This window comes from Salvia hispanica, chromosome 1, assembly GCF_023119035.1.
Source record: "Salvia hispanica cultivar TCC Black 2014 chromosome 1, UniMelb_Shisp_WGS_1.0, whole genome shotgun sequence".
In the NCBI taxonomy this organism is placed as follows: domain Eukaryota; kingdom Viridiplantae; phylum Streptophyta; class Magnoliopsida; order Lamiales; family Lamiaceae; genus Salvia; species Salvia hispanica.
This window is the reverse complement of record NC_062965.1, coordinates 31,243,819-31,257,605: the sequence shown is the minus strand read 5'-3', so window position 1 is coordinate 31,257,605 and position 13,787 is coordinate 31,243,819. Positions and strand designations below refer to the sequence as shown.

At 37.5% G+C, this 13,787-nt stretch overlaps 1 protein-coding gene across 1 annotated transcript; it reads right to left on the bottom strand.

Moving 5' to 3' along the window:
* Positions 1-10,853: 10,853 nt before the first annotated feature.
* On the bottom strand, positions 10,854-13,787 carry LOC125202676 (protein SMAX1-LIKE 3). Its single transcript, XM_048101124.1, has 3 exons — positions 12,507-13,787; positions 12,236-12,413; positions 10,854-11,769 (listed from the first exon to the last, which is right to left on the bottom strand). Exons 1-3 carry the CDS (start codon positions 13,613-13,615, stop codon positions 10,957-10,959), a joined length of 2,100 nt encoding a protein of 699 aa, XP_047957081.1. The 5' UTR covers positions 13,616-13,787; the 3' UTR covers positions 10,854-10,956.

The window sequence follows — 13,787 nt, the reverse complement described above, 5'->3', positions numbered from 1 at the left end:
ACATTTAAAATTAGTATAGTTGAAAAGATAGAAAAAATAGTGGAAGTATTTCTAGGTAGAAAAAAATATAGTGGGCTATATTACCAAAATGAAAATAGACTAAATTTTGTGAATGGATTAAAATGGGAAAAAAGGGTGTTAGTTATGAAGGGATGGAGTATTAATATGCACTTGTGTCTGTATTAACTACTCCTATGTTTCTATTTGTCACTAAAAGAGTAACTATATATGGATCCATAAATAGTGTGCATTTTTTCCTTTCCGAACACCTCATCTTATAGTTTACCTTTTAATAACAAAGGGATCTATGAATGACACATAATCTTAATTCACTATTTACCATTGATGAACATTTTTTCTATCAAATATTTTTATTAAACCTTGTGTAATTCTTAATAGTACTTATATTTGGTTTAAAAATTCATATTTTGTTATGATCAAATGTGCCACCTATTTTCATACCGAGTCAATTGTAAAACTCCATATATGTATTTAAGCATACACCGATAACTAAGAACCATGAGATATAACGGTTACGTAATGGTGTACAAAATTCAAGCTAGTGAAACTTGGATTAAATATATCTAACACTCATGTAATTCATAAGTTCCTCAACCCAATTTTGTTCTCGAACATAGAATCAAATTATTGAATGGTGTGGCCATGTGTCTCACAAATTTAAAATAATAACAAAAATACATTTGTCACAATTGGAGTAGCCACCTTTTTACTCCATGCAAATGAATGAAATTCTCATAACAAGGTGGACAGCTTTCTTTCTAAGACTACACAAAATATTTACAAGATCAAACAATAGAAAAAAGGAATATAGTAGCAATTTAAAGGTATAGGAAAAAGAAAGAAAGAAAGTTGAAATTGATTAAAGTTAACTTTTCAATTATAATGCACGAGGTGTGCAGAAAAGAGAACAACTTTGTGTTAAAAGGGCTGTCCACTTTCTACACTTATGCTAATTAATTTATTTTAATTAGTCATCATGGCGAGTATCACCCTTCCTCCTTTTGAGGCAGAATTAGATTCCATATGCTTTCGAATAATTTATGAAATTATTCTTTGAATGTTTTGATAGATTACTAGCTAGCTAGCAAGAGACCCTGTCGGTGATATTCTATCCATAACGAGCCTAATATATATATATATATAGGGTTAATTGTTTATATAATGTCATAAAATTTAGTCAAATTCTGATTTATCTCATAATTTTTAAAACTGGAAAACAAATTATGAAGTTAAAAAAAATGAACTGTCTCGTATGTTTTTTTCCACTCAAATCCGACGCTAAATATGCGCCAACTATCACATGAATACATGATGTTTTTTTATTCAAAATCTGACGATAAATAAGTGAACATGTGTAAAATTTTGGCAATACGAATAAATAATGACACATGTGTATTAATGAGTCGACGACAAAACAATATTGTTTTATGCGTGCTAAACTAAAAAAAAGAAAAAGAAAATAACACCAATTTAGTCCAATTAGACCATTGGAATTTTTGTTAAACTTCATAATTAATTTATCATTTCAAATTTTAAAAGGTACTCCCTCCGTCCCATAAAAGTTGAGACAAAACTTTTGGGCACGGAGATTAAGAATTTATATTAAATAAATAGGAGAGATGAAAAAAGTAGGAAAGATAAGAGAGTAAAGTAAATGATGGAATAAAATAAGAGTGATTAGATGTTTTGTCTTTAGTTAAAAAAGGAAATGACTCAACTTTGTTAGGACGGACTAAAAAGGAATACGACTCAATTTTTATGGGACGGAGGGAGTACCACACAAACTAAAATTTGATCAAAACTTCATAATTTTATAGACTAACGCAAAACACACCCGAATAGAGCTAATTAATCTTGATTAATATACCAACCTGAACCATTAATTATTATTACTTTATCCGTTCCAACTAAGTTGAGACATAACTTTTGAACATGAAGATTAAGAAATTATGTTGAAAAGTAGGAGAGATTAATAAAGTAGGAAAAATAAATAAAGAGTAAAGTCAATAGTGGAATAAAATAAGAGTAATTGGATATTTCGTTTTTTGTTAAAAAAAAATGACTCAACTTGTCCAAAGAGAAATATGATTCAACTTAGTTGGGACGAAGAGAGTATATAATAACATACTTCTACTTACTAAATGAATTTCAAATTCTTAATGCTGGAAAACAAAAAGTTGGACATGAATATTTAATAGACCACCTTTTTTTCTCTATTACAATCTGCACTAATTCCCGGGAACTCTATTAAAGCAGCCACAACAAATTCCCTATACAATAATGCTTTAAGTTTTAATTTATTTCAAGATTACGATTTTATTGTATTTTGCGGTTCAACTTCAGTCGGACTCGGACCAAATCATTGTGCTAAGTTTGGTTTATGTAATATTAAGCCGAATCCCGAATTTTGTTTATCAAATATCTTAAGACTCACGAACTTATTCGAGCCAAACTGAACATTTTGTAAATTCAGAAATATGTTTTAATTAATAATTATTCAATTTTTAAAATATAATGTTTTACCCACAATAGCACAAATACACTCAATGGTTACCATATGTTGATAAAGTATAACTGTATCTAGTTATCATTTTATACTTTCAAGATCAATTATTTAACGAGCTATTTAGGAGCTACCGAGTTTTGAGTCGAACTTAATTTGTTTAGCTAACGAGTTTCATCAAATGAGCTCGAGCGAGCTATTTCCGAGCTGAACTTTGAATAACTTGCGAGGGACTTGGTTTATGAAAAATCCTAATAGTACTAGATTAACATATACTCTATCCCTGTTTTAACATCGATTTTTTTAGTTAAATGAATAACAACTTAAAGGATGTATGATAGTGAATTTGAGCCTAATTAAGATTTTTGTGATTGGACATTAACCGCTTTATCACTGGTTCAAACGTGTTTTTGAATGAAGCATTGTGTGAAAACTTTCATTGCAAAATCAAAAGGTTCATGGAAACTAAAGAAGAAAATATGTTCTCTTTTGTAAAACACGTCACAAAGCATGAAAGTAGTGCTATCTTTTGATTTTTTGTTTGGGAAGATTTGCTTTTCTCATTTAAACCTTCTAAAGCAGAAAAGTTACTCCTACTTTGCCATACCAGTACGTTATAGATTCCTCACACCTTAATTTTTTTGGTAACTTCAATTCGCATTATATTTATTTATATGGAATATTAATAATTTAATGGAGCAGTTCTACTTCTTATGATAATATTAACTATAAAAATATACGATAAATGATAGTAACATGGAAAGCTGTTGTCCAGCTCCGAATATCCTTTATTTTTGTTTTGTTTGAGCTTGTATTTTTATTTTATTAAACCTTACTAGTAATAAAAATTGTTCACCATCCAGATTGACATGATAAGGGTTATCCGATTAACATCCCAATTCACACAACTCACTATTTTTACAAATTTTCCTACTCCATTTTCATCCCATCCTTTATTAAGAACTAACATCCACGATTTTTTATTCTTTTTTCCCCCACAATTTTCGTTCATTCTATTACATTATGTATGCATCTTGTCTTTCAATTTTGATTCATCTAATTTATTATTTTGTTACATTATGTATGCATCTTGTCTCTCAACTTTGATTCATCTAATTTTTATTTATTTATTTATTTATTATTATTATTATTATTAAATATTTTAATTAAATTATATATGCAATTTATTTTTAAATACGAAATTCATTAAACTTTAAAATTTCATATACTTTCGAATTAAATGCATTATATTTTTATAATTAACTAAATTCTATGCTAATAAAATTTAAGTACTCCTATATGATTTAGAAAAAGCAAAAAAGAGAAAAAAAGACACAAAATTGAAAAAAAAAAGTGAAAATTTGAAAAAACACAAAAAGTGGATATTGATTTTGAACCATGAACCCCTAGCTTTCGCCAAAGTATATTTCACTATACCTTAATTAAAGCATTCTCTCAAGTGTGAAGCTTATATTTCACATCGAATACAGAATCAAATGGGAAGAGAAAACAACCCAAAAAATCTGCCTACTAAAGTTCATCCCATATTGAATAAACAAGTAAACACAGTAGATAAATAACTTAAAAATATTTTCCTGAAGTGTAAGACTATGGAGTACAAGTCATTTAATTTTTATAAATAAAATTCATTTTTTTATGAAAATTGATTTTTAGAAAAAAAAAATTAGAAACGAGTTTGGCCACCCATACACCATGCAAATGGTCATCTTCATGCTAAGTTGTCCCTCGCTCTTTCCCTCCGTGGATTGATGTCTGGCTTTCTGCAATGCATTCCGCCTCTGTCTCATTTAGCTGCGAGGGCCCCAACCCCAAGGCCCGTGTTGAGAATGATCTAAAGTTGTGCAACATCACCATTTAATTTCTAGCAAAAATAGCTTATGAATGAGCTACAATGGCTGTAACAGAGTAGTCTACTAAGGACAGCGACATACATACGGAGTACTCAAATCCGGAAAACTTGATTAATAAATAAAACAAATATTTAAACGACACGTTACGTAGACATTAATTGCTTACTAGGCCACTTACACACATACATTTTTAACCCGAGGTATATAGTAAAATTTATATCTATATTTTTTACAAATAATTTTTGCCCCACTTAAAAATGTAACAAACTCCAAAATGCCTTTTCCGTTGTATTTGTTCCCGACCTCGTAAAAACAAAAAGAGAAAGCAAGTTATTTTATCTCAATTTTTAAGAGGTTATTTTCCCTTTTTTTGTTGCTTTTACTTCTTTGTTTTTATATTCTTTTTGTTTTTTTTGTTCTAGTAGTTTCATTTTTTCTCGTTCTTTTGCTTTGTGTTGAACATACTCGTCACTCTCCTCAAAGTCTGCACATTAATAATTCATAATTTAGACATTGAAATCCAAATGATTATCCATTTAAAAAAATATCAATTTTAACCACTATCATTAATGTGGTGATTCATCACCTCGTACCTTAGAGCATCTCCGGTGACGCCCTTCTGATAGGGTCCTCGATCTAGCCAATCTCACCAAAGATCAGCCTCAATATTCCGTTCTTGATTTTATTTGATTTAGCATATCTCTTATTTTAGTTATTTATCTTTAGTTATTTTCCATATCTTTTGTAATCTTTTATTTTAATTATCTTGCTTGATTAGCAAGATAGGTTTAGGATTTAGGGTTTAGGGTTCTATCGTATTTAGGGTTTAGAATTCTATCGTATTTTCATTCATTGAGAATTCAGAAATAAAATACTTCTTTTCTCATTCTGGTTCCAAAACCCTAGAACTTCAACTAGGGAATTATCGATTACTTTCGGTTCAATCTTTGCGTGCTCTACAAATCTCTCGATAGGGAACTTAAACCCTATCAATTGGTGCTTCCATTGATTACTCTTCTCCCACCATAATCAATTTTCTCTCAAATTCACGTCCCCTATTGAAACCCTAGCTTTTGTTGCTTGAACACCTTCATTCACAAGCATAAACATATCATTCTCAAAATATCATGTCTTTTCCCAAGGAATCACAACAGCACCACCTATCCATCGATGATATACTCTTGGAATTAATATACTCTTGGAATTAAAACGAATGATCAACGCTCAAAATCAAGCCTTGGTGGAAAATTTCGAGCAGCAAACGCTGATCGAACAGGCTCCAGGCAGCCTTGCCGAGCGCTCACCTCCGCATCAGAGACCGAAGGAGCCGCCGGACCAACAGCCGGCCATGACACCGCAGCGGGGCTGGTGTCTTCCACCGTCGGTCACAAACCCACCGCTGGGTATCAAACCCTGGGCCGTACCAATTTGATAGGAATTAATATGAGATTAATTCCTATCTGGAGAAATTATATGAACAACCGCGACTTTGAGAGAATTATAGAGATTGGCGGTTTCTCCAAGAGGGAGAACCGAGGTAGAGAACGAGATTAATATTTTAATTCTTCATTCTGCTTGATAATAATAAAAGACTCTACACATATTTATAATATGTGTGGTACAAAAAGATCTCTATAAACTAGGAAAACAAATCAAAAGCAAATCAAATCCTAACCACTATGGAAAGTAAATAAAATCATAATAACTAAATAATACTAAAACATAAATAAACTAAATAAATATACGGAGAGAATATCAGCTCCCTTCCGGAATAAAATAGAATATCAGGTCCCTATCAACTCTCCCACCGTTGAAAACCACCTTGCCTTCAAGGTGGAAGTCAGAAAAATAATCTTCCATCTCGTTGTCGCCGTCTTTGTTTGGATCTTCGTTTGCAAACAAAATTATATCGTTTGGGACCGCAACGAGTGATGGAGAATCCGTCTTTGGACATGAGATCTCTTCCGGAACTTCAGTGACATAACCAATGATGACAATAGTGATTTTTGGACTATGGGATTTCGAAGGAAGCTTGGTTTCCACCAAAACCATTGGCTCATCCAGCTTTTGAGGTGATTCGTCATCAATTTTTACCATCTCTTCGATGATGGGACCAGACTTGACATTTATTGTTGACACATCGTCATTTTTTGCAATTGCAATAGTCTCGACGACAGAATCAGATGTGGCCTCCTTTTTAGCCATGACCTCCTTTTTTGCTAAATATGCAACTACCTCCGAAATTTTGTTGAGAAGTTTATTCGTCTCGGCGAAGTAAATGGCATCCTCATCAAAGTTATGATAAACAACATCCAGAAATTCTTGCCATGAGCAATTAGGATTCGAGCGTCGATACTCATGGAGCCATACAGATGCTGGATGGTCAAAAAATAACCTCACAAAAAATAAACGATCAGTATCAGAAAACAAATGATAGTCAAAATACTCCTGAACATCCAAAATCCATCTCACGGGGTTAACACCAGAAAATCGAGGAGGAGAGTCTGGAGGAGAGTTCGACAGCAAGACGGACATGGTGGTTGAAATAAATAGGAGGATGAGAACCTAATGAAAGCACCAATTTGATAGGAATTAATATGAGATTAATTCCTATATCTGGAGAAATTATATGAACAACCGTGACTTTGAGAGAATTATAGAGATTGGCGGTTTCTCCAAGAGGGAGAACCGAGGTAGAGAACAGTCTTTTGGATTCGATGGATTCCATGACAACGGAAGTGACCTCTTGTGAAGATGATGAATGGAGATGTGCAATTATTCAATCTGGTTCAATAATTCTTGTTCACCCCTCATTTTGCATCAGTGAAGAGATTTTTGGGATTGATGCAAACCGGTTTTTGGAGGCTTTATGCAGGCATGCTCATCATCAAACTATAAGTTTACCTGAATCAGTTGGTGACAAACAACGAGACCACTACTTCGATCCAGGAGGTTCTTTTGCTGTCAAATTTGTTGATAGGCTCATTGATAGAAAGAAAATATTCGGCAAATTCCTTTCAGAAGTCAACTCCGAGCTGCATTTTTTTCCAGCAACTTTAGAGGTCAAAAAGATGTTACTCAAGCTCTTGTCCTACTGTCAGCAATCGGTCAGTGGCCTTCTGTCCGCGAAAATAGCCAGACAATTCTGTGGACGATTTCCAACAACATTTCCTTACTTTCCGTCTTGAGGGCAAGGTGATTTTCGAGGGCGGGAGAGTTGATAGGGTCCTCGATCTAGCCAATCTCACCAAAGATCAGCCTCAATATTCCGTTCTTGATTTTATTTGATTTAGCATATCTCTTATTTTAGTTATTTATCTTTAGTTATTTTCCATATCTTTTGTAATCTTTTATATCTTGCTTGATTAGCAAGATAGGTTTAGGATTTAGAATTCTATATAATAGAATTCTATCGTATTTTCATTCATTGAGAATTAAGAAATAAAATACTTCTTTTCTCATTCTTGTTCCAAAACCCTAGAACTTCAACTAGGGAATTATCGATTTCTTTCGGTTCAATCTTCGCGTGCTCTACAAATCTCTCGATAGGGAACTTAAACTCTATCACCTTCCCACTAGGACTTCCCACACAAAATTCATGCCACGTCATCACTAGGACTTCCCATTGCACTAGGACTTCCCGCAATAAAATTAAATTCACAATTATTCAATTTAAGGAATTAAAATTTACGGAATTAAAATTTCGACACGAATACGAACGCGGAAAAGCGAATATTTCATTAAAAAAAAACATACATTCTTCGAAAAAAAAAATTACATAGTCAATAAAAAAAATTAACCACTTCAACGTCCACCCCTCCGCGTCCAAACCTCTTCGATGATATCCTCTGCTTACCGTTGGCGACGAAACCGATGGCGGGACCAATGCCATTGCACTGATCGTTGAACAGGGGCGACGACTGGAGGACGTTGAGGTCGTTGTTCGACCCGACGACTCCAAAATAAGCATGACATATCCACAATCGGTAGTCAGCTACGGCTTCAAGGATCATCGTGGGATGCTTGGCTTTGAAGCCGGAAGTGTGGATCCCTTTCCAGGCGGCGGGGCAGTTCTTCCACTCCCAATGCATACAATCTATGCTGCCCAACATCCCAGGGAACTCGTGCACCGACCCGTGCATATTTATCAGCTGTTGGCAGTCTACGGGGCTCGGACTCCGAAGATAGCGATCCCCGAATATCGCTCTAACGCCCACTCAAAAATTCTGCAGACACTCGACGGTTGACGACTCGCCAATGTGTAGGTACTCGTCGAACATGTCGGCCGGGCCTCCGTACGCCAGCTGTCTGATTGCGGCAGTGCACATCTGTAAGGGCGTGTGTCCGGGTTTGCCAGCCGCATCCTCCCTGATCCTGAAAACTCATATCTTCTCTCTAAAGCACCAACGATATGCATAAACAACCGACGATGCATCCTAAAACGTCGCCGGAATAAGGCATCCTTAAAACGCGGTTGCGGAGCGAAGTAGTCCTCATACAACCGCATATGTGCAGCAATGTGGTCCCGGGGTACATGACGTCGGTGATGGATCGGCCGAGGTACCGCCGCCTGCTGCCGCCGCTGCTGCCTCTGTCGTAACAATCGATCAATCGCCCCGTCCATAGCAACATCCAATTCATCTTCACTATCACTATCACTATCACTAGCGCCTCCGCCACTACCACCCGCACGACTACTAGCCATTCTAGAAATATTTGAAAATAGAGTTTAGAGAGAGAAACTTGTCAACACAAGTGGTGTGAATGAAATAAAGTTCAACGAGCCCTATTTATAGAATTTTTTAAAACAAAAAAAAAAAAACAAATTTAATCGGACACCCACGCCACAGCGGCGGACGTCCGGTCGGATGGGCGAGCCCATCGGACGGGCAAATGGGACGGGCGTGTCCTACCATTCTCCCACAGCGGCGGACGTCCGGTCGGACTTCCGCGACGTCCTACCGCGACGTCCGCTGTAGGAGATGCTCTTAGACTTAGACATGAGGTCAAGCCAATCCTTGGCCAGTTCCCTAGTTGTTTAATGCCTGACTTTTGAGACAAAAGATTAATGAGGGAGTACAATTTTTTAAAATGTTAGAAAGAGAATTTGAAATTAACTCTTCTTAATTAAGAACTTTGCTTTTGGCTTCTATATTTTTGCTTTCTTTTTTCTTTGACGGAGTTGATCTTCATTCTTCTATATTGAGTAGGTAAAAAAATGTCAGTAAAAATTTATTTTATAGAATAAAGCCAAACTAGTCTAAAAGTGCAATTGATGGAGTACTATTCATATTCTTTTCTGTGTTTGAGACTTTATATTTTATACTTCAAAGTTTAATTCTTTTATTGCTACTTGATCTTTATTTTTCACATAAAAATTATTCAAAAATATTCAAGGGAAAACAACGAAAAACGCCCTCAAAGTTTGATCAAATTCTGATATATTTCTTAACTTTAAAAAATAACTAATTAATTAGTAGTAGTAAATCATAACTTTGACAATTCTCTAAATTATCCCATCGAGTTAAATTTTGTAGAATTGAGTGTGACATGGACCCCAGAATTGAGCATGACGTGAACGTAATGCATCAATATTCCAAAATCTCAAAAAACTTATTCAATTCCACCGTCCGCGTCATACGTTCTCGGCGTCCATGTCAGGTTCAATTCTCCCCAAATTCAACTTTATGGGACAATTGAGAAAATCATCAAAGTTACAATTTAATTGGTCATTTTTTAAAGTTAAACGATAGACTAGATATTGACCAAAATTTGTTATTTTTTTTTTTGTTATTTTTCTAATATTCAATTACTCTAACTTAAATGCTACTCTCTTCGTCCCCAATTAATTAACACCAATTTCATTTTTCGCCCATTCCCAGTTAATTGACATCATTATTTTTTAGAGTACTACTATCTCCGTCCCCCAAATTTTGACACAGTTTACCATTTCGGTCCGTCCATGAAAATTTGACACACTTCACTTTTACCATTTTTGGTAGTGGACCCCATATTCCACTAACTCATTCCTAAACACATTTTATTATAAAACTAATATTTTAAAAGCAGGACTCACATCCCACCAACTATTCCAACTCACTTTCCATTACATTTCTTAAAACCCGTGCCGGGTCAAAGTGTGTCAAAATTTGGGAGACGAAGGTAGTATTACTTTTGGTAATGGACCTCAAATCCATTAATTTATTCCATCTACATTTTATAATAAAAATAATATATACAATTAGAACTCACATTCCGCTAACTTTTCTCACTCATTTTCTACTACATTTTTAAATATTTATACCAAGTCAAGCGGATGTCAATTAATAGGGAGACTGAGGGAGTACTGGTGCTCCAAGTCTTAGTATGCACCTATATATGAGCACAAGGTTGTGCTTATTCATACTAATATGTAGGAAAATATTATGGATTAAATTCATTTTTTTCGACTTAGAAATTATGGTGGGAACTGAGAATTCTATTATACCCAATTAAATAACCCAACTTACCTAGAAAATGAATTCATTTTCGTTCTACTGAAAAAAAAAGAAAAAACTAGTATTACCGCAAATCCTGAATCTTAAACACTAGGCGCCTATCAACATTTTCAAGAATTCCCAAATCATCATGATCTTGATCTTGAAACGACATATTCAAATCCAAGATACCGCCCGCCTCCTCCTCTTTCCGATCATCACCAGGAGAAGACCCCCTCGATCTGGAGCTGAAACTCTCGCAGCTCAACACAACAATGGCATCGCAGAGGCCAACCTCCTCCCCATTCTGATCAACAATCCTCCCCTTCTCGATCGCCCTCTTGATCCCCATCTGCGAGCACTGATCCGCCTCCTCCAAATCCTCCACCAAGAAAACTCGGTGTGGATCCGCCGCCGCCGCCGCTGCAAACCTATCGATGAAGCTCCTGCACTCGTCCCTCCCCCGCTTGTTCCGGCAATCCGAATCCACGAAGCTGCTCAGCCCGAATGATGCGAAGTTTGAATGTGAGCCGAACACGATCTTGGCCAACTCTCTGGCGATCTTCTCCTTGGCTTGGTTCTGGTCCGGGCCGAGGAAAAGGAGCCATGTCTCTTCTTTAACGTCGCTGCTCTGGCTTTTCCTCCTCAGCATTCCCGACCTGCACTGCAGGACTGTTCCCGCGATCTCCGGGATGATCTCCTTCTGCCATGGAACCTTCTCCTCCAGCGCGTTGCATAGGAGATTCAGATTCTCTGCGTTAAATTCTTTGAACCTTTGTGCTCCGTCCGTGTCCATGGCGTCTCCGAGTGATGGTGGTGACGAGGATGAAGGTGTTTTGTGAACCGAGCTGCAGAATGAGTTCCATTTTTTGCATAGCTCCTTCATCGCATCAGATTTCTGAAATAAAAAATTAGTTAGTTATTGCTATGAAGTAAACAAGTAAGATAAGACGAAGAAGGACTTGTGTGCGTGCGCTGGCCTAGTAGTAGTCTGGTTACTGCCTGATGTCAAAGGTCTCGTGTTCGAATTCACTGTGACGTGACCTTTAAATTTTTAGTTTATTTTTCAAAAAACAAAGAGGAAGGACTAAGTGAAGGCCTAACACTACTAAAAAGCATGATATTTATCCGCTGTCATTCGGTAACTATGATGCACGATAACAATAATCGAACGGACATTCCTTGTCGGTGAGATTTTACCAACGTGCAATTAATCGAACGGACTTGTGTACCAACGGAAATATCCAACGTGCAATTAATCGAACGGACTTGTATAGCAACGGAAATATCTTCGCTTTTTGTAGGGGTATGATTATTTTTGGACTTTATAGTATACAATACTAAAACACGAGATAGGTAGGCACCTGGTCTTTGTCATTTAGTCTTCTACTTTCATCTTTAAGCCAAGAAGGCAATCTCGACAAGGCTGGGCCGTTAGCACCGGCTTCCATGTCTCGTACTTGGCCGTGGAATTTCTCTGAACATTCCACACAGCAAGAAAGCTTCATCTCTCCATTTTCTCCACCTTCACTCTTCTCATCGCTGAACCAATACACAGAAATTTGTAAATAAGTATTTACACACTCATAATCAACTTAGGTTATAGTAATGATAAATCTTGGAAAACAAATATACCTGTGGGAAACAAGGGTGAAAGCCAAGCTATTAACAGGAATGGTGAGAGGGTGGAGCCCCCAAACAGTTTGGAGAGAGTGGTAGCCATTTCTACACTTGATGTAAGTTTGGAATGTGGCGATCCCCATCAGCCAAAACCTCTCCATCTCCCCAACGCTCCAAACCAATCTCCCAATCTCCATGATCATGTGCTCCACAGAGCAGTAGTAGCTCCCTTCCCTCTCCACATAATCACTGATCCATTTCAAATCTCCAAGATACAGCACCACCCCTCTCCCGACAAGGCTCTGCACGAGGCGCGTGAGCTCCCTTATCTTCAGCTCCACCTGGTCGCGGTGGAGGTTGCTGAACGTGTAGAGCGGCGGGATGCTTATGAACTTCACCTCTTTTAACGACTCCGCCACCTCCCCTCTCTCAACCCTTTCCATTAAAGCTTTCACAGTAGCTTCTAAGCTGGATGTGTTCTCCCCAACTAAGGCCAAGCTCCTTTTCTCCTTCTTGAATAGTAAAGTGTCGATTATGACATCCAAATCTTCGTTCCTGGCTGGAGATGAGGAGAGGGTTTGTTTTGGTGTAGGAGAGGGAGAGGAGGAGGTGGAGAGGTGCAAGGAGATTGCTTTCTCGACGTTGATCTTGACCTGCGTGCTCGAGAACCCGGCCTCTCTCATGACCCTGCTCACGCTGGGGTCGTCGAGGATGGAGATGATGAGCTGCTCGAGCTCGATCTTCACTGCAAGGAGGGGTTGTTGCTGTTGCTGCTGCTGCTGCTGGATGTTGTCTCCGCGGCGCTGGTGGGCCTGGGCGCGCTTGAAGGCAGCGACGAGGGCGTTGGAGATGGCCGGGGAGGGGGAGGAGGAGGCCGGGAGGCGGTTGAGGGCCACGTTGAAGCAAAGCTCGAGAGCCTTGCACTGGAGGGGGTGGGAGTGGGAGTCGAGGCAGGCCACGCGGAAGAGGCCGCCGGGGGAGGCGGAAAGCATGGTGTTGGCCACGTGGAGTGGGGTCACTTGTGCATGGCCGCGACGCTTCGCCAGCACCACTGCTTGCTTCACCATCCCGGCTGCCTCCGCCGTCAGGGCTTGCTGCACCGCAGAGCTGCCGCTAGCTCTCATTTTGCTTCAATTACTAGTTATGTTGCATGAAAACGGAAATAAACATTAGTGGATGTTGCGTTTGTTGTTGGGGAATTTCTTATAAATATAGATAGAGGAGAATGGGAATTCTTTTCTTGTAGATGAGGTAAAATAAAATAAATTTTTGAATAAAAGTAAAAGTGTGTTATCC

What these genes read in the sequence shown, in the direction of transcription:
- LOC125202676 (XM_048101124.1), bottom strand. Translation starts at nt 13,615, where the DNA reads ATGAGAGCTAGCGGCAGCTCTGCGGTGCAGCAAGCCCTGACGGCGGAG. An exon ending in TTCACCCTTGTTTCCCACAG is followed by an intron (nt 12,414 to 12,506) that starts GTATATTTGTTT and finishes GTATTGGTTCAG; the next exon opens with CGATGAGAAGAGTGAAGGTG. An exon ending in GACTAAATGACAAAGACCAG is followed by an intron (nt 11,770 to 12,235) that starts GTGCCTACCTAT and finishes TTTTTATTTCAG; the next exon opens with AAATCTGATGCGATGAAGGA.